This window comes from Vanessa cardui, chromosome Z, assembly GCF_905220365.1.
Source record: "Vanessa cardui chromosome Z, ilVanCard2.1, whole genome shotgun sequence".
Lineage (NCBI taxonomy): Eukaryota > Metazoa > Arthropoda > Insecta > Lepidoptera > Nymphalidae > Vanessa > Vanessa cardui.
This window is the reverse complement of record NC_061154.1, coordinates 14167223-14179440: the sequence shown is the minus strand read 5'-3', so window position 1 is coordinate 14179440 and position 12218 is coordinate 14167223. Positions and strand designations below refer to the sequence as shown.

General features: G+C 31.7%; 1 protein-coding gene across 1 annotated transcript in view; it reads right to left on the bottom strand.

Moving 5' to 3' along the window:
* LOC124543394 (DNA-binding protein D-ETS-3) overlaps positions 1–11477 on the bottom strand; it is a 74747-nt gene extending 63270 nt beyond the window's left edge. Inside the window, exons 1-3 of the mRNA XM_047121610.1 lie at positions 11100–11477; positions 9549–9934; positions 3625–3711 (exon numbers count right to left, since the gene is read on the bottom strand). Of these exons, the coding sequence (XP_046977566.1) occupies positions 3625–3711; positions 9549–9934; positions 11100–11104 (478 nt within the window). The 5' untranslated portion in view covers positions 11105–11477. The remainder of the gene's footprint in view (positions 1–3624; positions 3712–9548; positions 9935–11099) is intronic.
* Positions 11478–12218: the final 741 nt, after the last annotated feature.

The following is a 12218-nucleotide window of genomic DNA, read 5'->3' as shown; positions in this document are numbered from 1 at the left end:
TATATACCCATAGGTTGTATTTAATAATTATTACGTTTAAGTTTATTATTCTCACTATGGAATGAAATGCATTTACGTGTCATTATAATTTAATAATAATAAGTTACTATGTATTACCTAATAGTGACGTTTTAATCGCTTGGAATGCTTCAAGTATTTGTTTATAAGCTCATATACTTTCTCCAAACATTATTTTTTCGGAGCGTGAAAAAATTAGCCATTACATTCTCGTGGTTCTGGTTTTATTTATACCGAATTTAATCAATATGGATTCTTGATGAAAATTCCATGAAAACGTACTTTCGAATTTATAATATATGTATCGTTTAATATAAGGCTTTTATTTTTGTTTCAAATTAAATACACTGCGTTGTTGCCGCCCAAATGTAAACTCTTATATCCAGAGATTAAACGAACACAAAACAACATTATTATTATTATTATTATTGTATTAATAAAGATGTATTGTTTGTAGAATATATTGAAATATTAAATTGACTGATAAAATAATATGAGGAACATTGTCTTATAGGCCTGTTTGAAGGTCACGTATTAACGCTTACAGAGTAAATAAGATAATATAAAAACCTGCATGGAAAATATTTTAATTTAAAATTTTATTATGTAATAATAACAAGCAAGCTACACTTTTAGCAGCATAACGAGAAATATATCTCGTGAGATATTGTTCAAAACATCTGCAACCAAAATACGTAACATTAAAACGCCCTACTGAGCGCGATAACCATCCCTTTGACAGTACTCGGCTAACTTTTAATTGTCTAACCTATCCTTTGAATTCACGCTCCGTTTGAAACTCTAACTTACCGACTGTAATTATGGCCGTTCGTTTTGCGTAATTTCATATTTAATTTTTTTATATATTTGGTCGTTGAATTCTCTATCATGCTACGATAGTTCTTCCTACTTCAGATGGGTTTAAAATTGCGTTTTTGTGACGTCAATAATGCTTTTGTTCTTTTAATGGATGATGCATATTGCCGTTAAACGATTTCATTCGTTTGTCGACCTAGATGTGGTTATGAAGCCATATAACTTTAAAACTTAGCGTATCTACGACTTTATCATAACAAAAAAGAGGTTTAATTAAAAATAAGCAAATAGAACAGAAAATATAGAGACAACAAATACTGTCTTTTCTTTCTTATCGATTTTCTTCTGTTTTTTTTTTTATATATAAAGTATACAGCACGATTGCTTGTTATTGTAAATAATAAATTAATGTGGTCGAATCGTCGTCATTCATTACGAGTCATTATTCTTAGTTAGAACTTTTTCCTAATTAAATTTACTTGATTCTACTGGTAATCAACAATTTGGCATTCGATAGTCAATGAATTTTGAAGTTGGCCGGTTTTTCAATTCAAAGTTAAGCTCATACTAAGAAATATGTAATAGATAACGCTTATAAAACCATACAAGATATATAATATAAGAACTTGAATTTTGCAATTATCTTATTTTAATACAGCATTTACATGATATAATTTACGGGGTGTCATGGAACGGGGCTAGTGTTTTCTTGTTAAGGCTTTATGCTCGTAGGACTGTCTGGAAAGTTACAACCTACCCATTATTTATTCTACCTCTAAATAGAACTATATACCTGTTTCTTTATATAGTAAAGTTATCTCTAGCAAAGTCACAGAGATAGTCAGTGTTGTTGGAGCGCCCAAGAGGCATAATATCTTACTTATGTTTGAGGCATATTCAGTACATGATGATTATTATTTTTCACAGAAAAATGTCGATAGATATTTGACTATTTAACCTTCATGGGCTTTTAGTAATATATACGGAACATCTTATCTAACTATATAGTGTTTCTGACTGAAGCAACCTTAAACTAAAATGAATAATATCCTGTTACATCAGTTATCAATAAAGAGGATGAATTCTAACTCGGTTCCATTGATTATGTAAGTACCAATTGTTTAAAGTACACTCATTATAACAATTTTATTTTATTATGGTTTCGTAAAGCCTTCTTTACAAAGGAATTTTTCCAATTAATTATTAATAGTTATTGATTATAAAAATGTATTAATAATACGCATTGTTATTATAATACTTAAAAATGATGAAAATATTTCATTGATTCCAAATTACGTGAAAGAATTTTCTTCGGTGACTACGAAAATTGTGGTCCGTAACAATAACATTTTGACTTTGGAAATAAACATATTCAAATTTGAATCTATAAGCTGTGCACAAATTTTGATGTATGTTACCTCCTTATACCAATTTTTATGCGATTCGTAGGGTAAGGTTATAAAAATACACTTATTATGAAAAAATGTAGTACGTTAGTAATTTCTAAAGATAAATAAATTACATAGTCTTTAAATCGTAAATTTCGCTGTTATTTTTGAAGTAAAATAAGATAAAAGCGTATAAGATATACGCAAAGTTGGTGCCACTATTTGGAAAACCAAGTTCGGTGGGGCGTAACAGCATTAATAAGGGTGAAGTCACAAGGCGAGATAACTAGAAGGGAGAGGCTTTTTACATAGAAATGCATTGCGAAATAGCTTTATATATTTTGCTACATTAATATAGTCTTTATGTCGTGTGTATTAGGAGTTCATGATATTTATAGTAATTCAGGGGATCATCGGGACGCCCTACAAATAAATCGTGATTTAAGAGATCATTTTATACTTGCTACGTTTCTGAAGACTTCGCTTGTACATGTAAAGTATCAATTACTTACTATCATGTTTTGACATATCAGCAGCATGTAGGTTACCAAAATAGGAGAAAATCACAATGTTTTCATAAAGAGGTCCTACTCCAATCGAAGTTACAACGAACCTCTCAACAGAATCGTTACGACCTACAAAATTTGACACCTTTTTCAATTTAAGATTAATGAAATGAAATTAAAAAATCTTGTTTTGCTTAAAATTACAAAAGAATTTATTGTTTTAATTAAATTAGAATCATCACAATGAATAAAGATTTTGTTTATCATGAGCGATTTGACAATGTTTGTGTCTTGTGTGTAAAATCAACTTAAACTTTACAAATTCAGATAAAAATATTTTTGCCTTTCCAAATTAAATAGATTGTCAAAATCTTGCAATTATAATGAGAAATTTAAAGTGAATATTTATTTGTCTTGAAAAGTTGAACAATATGACATTTTAATATAGAAAACTACGATGACGCTTCAAAAATATTTTTACAATATAAAGAGATAATAAAATGTCACCCTATGGCCCACGGATGAGGAGCATTAACGTGGGTTAGATAGTATCTAGTAAAATATATTACTTTCGCTTAATTAGCTTAGACACATGTTATAACGAAAAAGGTTGCATATGACTAATATATACAGACTAGCGGTCAAGGGTCCGTAGGTACCTTCACTTCACTGTCTGGCCCAGACAGAATAAAAACACCTCAATCTGCGGCATGCAAACACTAATACATATTGTGTAATTTTCATTGAAAATAGCACAAGTAAAAACAGGAAAATGTAATAGTATCAGAAATCAAATGTTTTAAAAAGGAAAAATTATAGACTTGGCTCCATAAATTAAATAAAAAAAAAATGCGCTCTCAATTAAAAAGATAAGATTTTTGTCATGCATCACTCACCTGAACATTTCGTTGCTCTCAGTGTATCAGACAGGGTCGAAGAAGATGTGTAGCCTTTAGTGATGCCACCTGACAGCTTGTCTGAACCTGAAAAATGATTTTACATTAAGAAACTATTTAATTTTTTTTAATAAGTACTTTGTGTTTATTGTTACTAAACAAATCAAAAATTCCCAAAAAAAAAATCAAATTCTCCCACGCGTATAAAAAGTTAATGCATCATTCTAAATCGGAATCACTCGGCGCAATATGTTTTGTAACTATTTATTTATTGTATAAATATGCTGAGGCACTGGTGGGTCGAGCAGAACGCATAAATCTCACCAGCGAGGGGGACAGCGCATCATTACTGGTGTTTCTTTCGCACAATTAAGTGTTCATTGTCCCCGCCACGGTTCCCATGAAATGGCTGACATAACAAACGGATAGGAAGCTTGCGCGCGCGCATCATCGACGCGCGCCATCTATTGTCATGATATCGAACTAAAAATGATGTCACTCAATCTGACCTATTATCATTCCTGATTTATACTTCACGCGCGAGTGCCCATTGATTGTACAATAATTGTTTGTTTGTAGGGATAATTCAAGGGATGACTGTGAGAGTTTTCGTTTGTGGATGACTTTATTGGATTAGTGGTGTTAATGTTTAATAATCTATTTGGTTTTGACTCCCTTGCTTTATTTAAATATCGAGTATGTGTTTGTATAATTTAAAATTATACTCCAACTGTTCGTGTTCTTGGTATACTTTTTTATAATTTTTTTTTATATGATGTTTATTTATAGGTTTTTCTTTAAAATAGGTTCAGTTCTAGTTCAGTTACATTTGCTTTTTTAATGTTTATTACGAAATTTACATACACCGCTCATTTTCAACCGACTTCAACTAGATTAAATTAAAATGGAACCACACGAGAAGCACTACCTTTCGAACAAAAAAAATAAATATCAAAATCGGTCCACCCAGTGAAAAGTTTTGAGGTAACAAATACAAAAAAAAATACAGACGAATTGATAACCTCCTCCTTTTTGAAGTCGGTTGAAAAGGAGGAGGTTAGCAATTCACGTAATCATCGTAAATCGAGTTTTAAGTAGTCTAATATTTTTCTTTTCATTTTACTCAGGAGGACTCTAAAATAAAATGTTGAATACGCAATTGTTTTTATTACTTTTTAGTGCATATTTATTTCTTTTAAAATAGTGTCCTGTTTGAAGTCGGTTTTTCTTTTTGTTAAAATATTTATTTATAAGTATTTTTATTAAATACCATAGAGCCTAATGACTATTTCTTCATTATTGTTATAGAAACATACCTGTTGATTTTCTTACGCCACTTCTTTTTATGGTGATAATGCTCATAAAATGTCTTTGTAGCAACCGATCGAAATGAAATCGTTTCATTTTAGCCCTTTTCCTACAACACTAACACAACAATTTAGCTGCGGTCGAATTAGAATTGGGAATGCATCATTTGAAGGGATTAATTAGGATTCAATTGAAGTTTATTTTTCTTAAAGATCGGGATTACCATAATTATTGTTAATTCTAAGAATAGGTCGCGTATTATTCATTCGAAGGTTTCTTTACTTTAACTATCAATAAGTAAGTGTTATGTTTTTAAATTGAATAAATGTTGATGATTAAAATTACGAAAAATGAATAATGATAGCATTCTTATCATATAACATTTTTTTGTTCTAAGGAATGGCATCTGAAAAATACAAACAAGAAATGGGCTACGAATCATAATTTTTAAAACAATCCGCTGATAATATACGCACGTACGTGCATACGTATGAGAGTTGTTAACTATCCCAATCGGGCGAGCCCTGTTCTCTAATGAATATAAATTACGAAACAACAAACCGACCCCAGCCCTTTCGTTACGCAATAAACATTAAAAAAATCAATATACGCGTATCAGGCCAGTTGCAACATGATTTATTGAAATATATTTTATCACGATACGATCTAAAGTACGGTATCATAATTGATGACGATTGTACCAGATTATGGATATAACGCACTCGTGTTTTGTACGCTCGGGTTCCGTACATTTTCAGTGAGTGAGGGCGTTCTGTAATCATTTTCGTGTTAACAACTCTTTAAGTTAGCCCTCCGGGGCTTATAAATTTTAATACGCAGCTCTTAATGACTATAAGATTAGGGTCGGACTTTAAACGTGGCGCATGGATTTTTGCACTTATTTGAATATTATGCTAATAGGTTACGCTCAGTCGCTTTCTTGTTTGTTATTCTTGGCTCGAGTTGAATATTTATCAAACCGTAACTTAGGAAGGAGGAACGCATTACGACCGAGACATCAATATTTTTTTATTATTAAAAAACATTGTTTTAATAGTAGAAGTAAACGTATATGAACGATCTTATCAGACACCGAATGTAGTCAATGTAGAAAACATTGTATACCAAAAGTTTAAATTTAGAACGCTTTTATTATTCGAATCAATTTAATCAAAAATTTTCAACGATTAAGATAGCTTCCATGATTTCCACGGTATTATTTCTAATATGGCTTTTTTAATATTGGCAAACGGTTCACTTGATATTAGGTCAGCATCCTCCATTGAGAGATTCAATGTCAGAAAATTAACAATTTTAATACAAAACAACGTGAACAACAACTCAACTAAACCGGAAAACAACAATACTAATTATTGTTGTTTGCTAGTAAGTGCTGTGTGGGTGAGATACCTACTTTCATGGTTGCATGTGACTGTACAAAGTACTACGACAAAATAAATAAATGTAGATATTAAATTTGTATACATTTTAACCCATCGCATTAGAAAACGATTAAATAATATCTAATCGAAACACAATAAATAATTAATTACATTCCACGATTCATTCATAAGTGATCTGTAAGGCTAAAATATTGAGATCGTAGCTTATTAAAATAGTTTAGTGGGTATATGTATTGTATATATCAGTACTTCAGCTCTATAGCTACTGTCGATTATACATACATAAATAAATTTAAATAGAATCAAATAACCCTTAACATAATGAATGCTCGCCGGCTTCAAAATATTTACAACGAAAATTAATTTAAAGAGTTGCGAAAAATATATTTCAAGTGAGTTTTATAATAGACCGCCGCGAGACAAGATAAAAGCTTGGAGAAAATGTACTATTTTCAGTAAATTTTTTTTAGGTGAAAAAGTGTATTGTGTCTTTGTTGCGAACTCGCTTTTTTACTTCGCCTCTTCTTGTTTCATTATAAAAAATGTCCATATTATAAATAATATAAAACAATTAGTCTGACTAAGCCATACTATTCCACTTTCAATTGTTTTTATATCGAAAATTATATCAACATATTGTTCATTTGTAAATATACCGTATTCGGCATGTTGAGATGGAAATTAACAAAATTTTTTTTAAAATATAATTATCTCAATTAAAAAAATCATTATAATTAAAAGGTCTAAACGTTGTGGGACTTTTTTGAATGACGTACATTTAAAGAAATTCCTTTCGTTCGACCAATTCGAGATACATTTCAAGAGTGTAACGGCGATCTCATTTTATCGCCACACTCGGGAAGCTAAAACTGAACAAATCATTTATTTCTAAGCCGCTTTGAATACGAACATTTGAAATGCACCGATAGAAATCTGACTGCAAATTTTCCTCACAAGCGCCGCCCTCGTTAAGGCCCGGGAAACGGGATAGCGCACCCCCGGGTAAGTTTCGAAATAATGAACTCAACGAAGATAATAAAATTTTATTTTCCCAACTAGTATTTATAAGGCTACGATGATCCACCGGGGCGAGTGGGCGGGCGCGTCGCCATAGCAACCGTAGGATAAATCCCACACGCCCCCATTTCGCTCCCTTGACAGCGATTGTAATCTGAACAAGAAAGACCCCACCTTGCCTGTACCTACAGCCTCCCTAGCCTTAATCTGAAAGAGTTCAACCACCGTCCACCGCAAATACAACCCTATCTCCTGCTTCTAAGGTTACTAATACAACACTATCGTTCACAATCGATTTAGTTTGTATATGAACACCTACTTCTAGTGTAAAGAGATATACTGAAGTATCTTATGTTGGTCTGGTTTCATTGTAACCCATTTACGCGGGAGATATTTCTTTGTTTTCTAAAACGCAATATCTGTCTCTTTGTTAATGCCTTTTTATTGTTAAGTTTCTTGCCTACGGCTAGCTTGCGTGAAATATGCAAAATTTAAAAAGATTTTATTTCTTTATTAAGTTTAATCTTTTTTTTTATATAAAATGATCCGCTATCTCATTTTGAAACAGGTACTTGAATTAATAGTTGTCAATTATTCATAATACTTTTATTATCCATGTGATATAGCCCTCTAATTTATCTATACCCGATTCCAATGAAAGGTGTAGTAAAGATAATTTAACCTAAGGTTTAAGTCATACTTTTTATTAATAGTCCTGCTAAACAAACTGTTCTTTATTAATATAACATTATTTATAAAATCGACTTAACTTTACATTCATAGTGCTGATAAGTGCATTCGATATTCAACATAATATTCGTTATGAATATGAAAAAAAACAGATTTTCAGGAAACTCTTGATGCCCTACAATCCCTATATTTTCCGTAACTCGACTTTCTTCGGTCTTTAAATAAAGATTTAATTAGAAATACCGATAATTAATTTTATGAATATTATCTGAACTACGTAAATACTTAAATCTGTGGACATATTACATATTTTTTAAAGTATAGACGGATTGAGAGATTAAGTTTAAATATGTAGCTTTTGTATGTAGCGTGATCAGCAGTGTATGTATGTATATGTTAGTATGACAAACGAAAAACGCGTCGGTTGTGTCTAAAAAATGAATGAAAATGTATACAGTATTTAAATGAATTTCCAGTGCATGCAGTAACGTCATACGTCAATGCAGTTAATATTTAAACGAACATTTCTATTGATACATTTGTAAATATTTTAAACTGAAATATTAACATTGCGTTTTGATAATTTATTTTAGAAAAATACCGTCAAATGTCCGGCTGTGTCCGGCCTGTATGGCAGACTCGTGTTATTGAATATTGCAGTTATAACCTTTTTGTCATCAAATTATGAATTACTGTAAATCGGTACACAAGTTTTCACGAGTGAGATTTGAAGGGAGTTGTTACAGAATATCACTGCAGATTTGTGTAAAGATCTCTTTGACATACTTGTCGAAGGTTTCAATGTAGAGATTGTGAGAAATAATAAATAAGGTTATTCCTACGCTCAAATATTATAGACGTAATTTGGTTTAGTAATTTTTTTTTCATTCATATGATAATCATTTGTATAAATTATATATGTATGTAATACATAATTGAATCGCGTGTAACGGTTTAGTTTCCGCTTATATCAACAAATATTTTTGCTCTCTATATGAGTTTTTCTTGTAAATAAATCGTGTTAGTAAAATAATATAATATTTGTTAGAAATTTGCACTCGAATGGTTCAAGTTCAGTGTTGTTGTGTTCTGCTTTGAAGGTGAGTGAGCCAGTGCTTACACTGGTAAATCGTAATACTTGCCTGTAGTACTTATTAATACTTATACTGTTAGTACTTAGACTACAGGCAAGTATTACTTGTCTGTAGTATTATAGGCGTCTTAGTTCCCAAGGCAGCATTAGTAATTAATTAAATTTCTTACAGCGCCACTGTCTAAACGCGATGGTGACTGCCTACCATCAGGTGGCACACTTCCACTTGCCTATATCATAAAAAAACACGAGAGTGATCATACGAAAACTCATTTGAAATAATATACAAGGATCCGCCTTTGAATTTCAATAATATAAATAAACTATGATAAGTTTAAAATAATTCGATTTAAGAACGCCAATGAATTGGAGACAATGCGGAAAGACATTTAAATAAATAAATAAATGCTCACCTAAACCTTTGTTTTTGTCTATGGTAGCTATCATAGAGTCATCTGTTCTCGTTGTTCTGCCGAAACCAAGGCTCGTGCTCGTTGTATCCTGGCCTAATTGTCCCCCATAAAAATCACCGAACGCAGTTGCCGTACCCAACAGCCCAGATCTGTCTTGCAGAGCTGCTTTGGCTTTCTCTACACTCTGTTTGAGCTGTTCGAACGTGGACTGATGTAAGCGGTAAGGCGGCCATTCTGTCGTTGGCCAGGGGTCTTCTTTTAATGCGCTTCTCTTCAATTCAAGAGCTCCACCATAGGAGCAGCTACTTTCGTACATTGCCGCTTTGACTCCAGCACGGAGTGTGGAGCACGCTTTGACTCCACACTTCAGTCCACGGATGTCAACCCTGAAACAACAAAAAATATATTTTTTAATCATTTTACGCAATACAAATTAAACGAATGTTGTCTTGTACTCATATTTGTTTAGTTATAAATCCTTTTTTTGTTATAATCAAAAAATTTTATAAATTCAAATGAATATAAATATTATATATACAAAATGTATTTTATTTTTAATAGTCTTTAACCAAAAATATATTTAAAGCATTTATATAATGAAAATGCTTATGAAATAATTTTTTAGTACGAGGATTTTTAATTACCTTTTTTTAATAAATGTATATTTATTCATTGTTTTAAATAAAACAAAAAATACCAAAAGTGTACGTAACGTATAAGAAGTCCCTCAGGTAGTAAATAATTTATAAATATGTTTCTGTCTTATTGTAGTACTTAGTGTCGCAATGCCCTTGTCAACTAAGTCCGTGCCTCGGAAAGCACGTTAGGTCGTCAGTTCCGGCTATTATTATACACATCATTATGATCACTTACCCTCAGTACTCTTAGATTATCATATCCTTTACTTGTTTCTACTTATTATTTACTAGTTAATTTCCGTCTGCGGGACAGGAGGGGAGGGGGCGGTGATTGTCTGCGAATACTACATATTTATACCTGACTATAAGTACATCTTTCAAGATAAAAAAGTAAATTATAATATATTTTTGAGCTGAATTCCATAGAGATCTGTTCAGCTGTGTCGTGATCGTAGAACGGATCTTCATCAACCCAACCTTTCAATTTTATGATTTTAGTAAGATGAAAGTTGCATCGTGGTTCACTAACTAAATTGGATTATAAAGCAAGTTTAGCTCACTTAGAGCATTGATTAAATTTTAATGAAATAATAATTACACGATACCTTGAAATAATGCCTATAATCATACAATTCTGTATAGTATTTAGTAACTACCTTGTAGGTTACGGTTGTTGATAAATCGAAAACAGTAATATTATTTTCGAAATCACAGATAAAAATTAAATTATTTGTATCGATTATGACAAAAACCTTCCTTCGAAATTCAAACATTTTGTCAATTAAGTTCGTTGAGTGTATATTACAAACGGTACCTATATTGTTTTCTATTCATCATTTTAAAATGACAGAAATACATTGACGTTTCCGTTGCAATATTGAATTTTCAAAATATTATAAACAAGCAATCTCACCTCATATCGGATATTCTTTTTCGTTTCGGTCGCTTTCCGTCTTTCTTATTCTTATCCGTGGTGAAGTTTTTATTTGTGGTATCACATTTCAGTGATACCACTTGATGTTGGACATTCACCGTTTTAATCCGAAGACCAGGAGGTATGAAGGGAATAACCCTTAAAGGTTGATAATGTTTATCACTAATTTTCCAAGAACATCGTTCACTTTCACATATCGAATAGATAGTTCGGAAGAGGTTTTGGAGCGGATTTTGACAATTCACCGTTTGAATTTGACAGTGTTAATGACCCCGAGGCAAGGAGATAGTGGACTAATATTGCCTTATTGCTCTTAATTTAGGAATCTAGTTAGGTATAGTGATGATATCGTGATGATGTCCTTCCGACGACTGTGTGTAACGCGCCTGCGCTGTGCGCCATAGCATTCAAATTGATTGCATCCGGCGTAAGGGAAATGTGTCGTATAACCAATTTATATTTGCTGCTCGATTTGACCACAACGTTGCGCAAACTTTCCAAGGCTTGTTTATTTCTTTTGTATTAATATTATTTCTTGATTTCTCAAATTTATTAATAGAATTTTTATTATTTCTAAACGATTTATTATTAAAGACCATACTGTTATATGTACGCTATAAGGTCGCCTAACTTTCGATTAATTATATAAATCGCGTCTTATTAAATATAAGTTGTTTCATTCACGTAAATAAAAGGAATAAGATGATTAATTTATATTTTACAAACTCTAATTAATAAATAGTACAGTTCCGTAGTCAGTCCGTAATTGTCCCCTTGTAGCAAGATTTCTCAATGGTTTTGATCGATCACGCTGCTTTGCGGAGTGTTTGCTTGTATGATGCAGAATACCATCTGACCGTGTGCCTTCACCATCGAGTACGAGATGAATTAAACTAAATTAAGTATCTGCATATTTATGAATCTATTCACTGGTTCTATTCGCTCGTAATAATATAGATATCATATTGGAAACTATTATCATCATACTCTGAATGATAAATAATATAACTTCTAACATGACATTCTATTAAGTGACTATATTTCCAGTGTATTTAAAAAGCGTGACTTTTTATACAATTGGAGCAGCGTGTCCCGAAG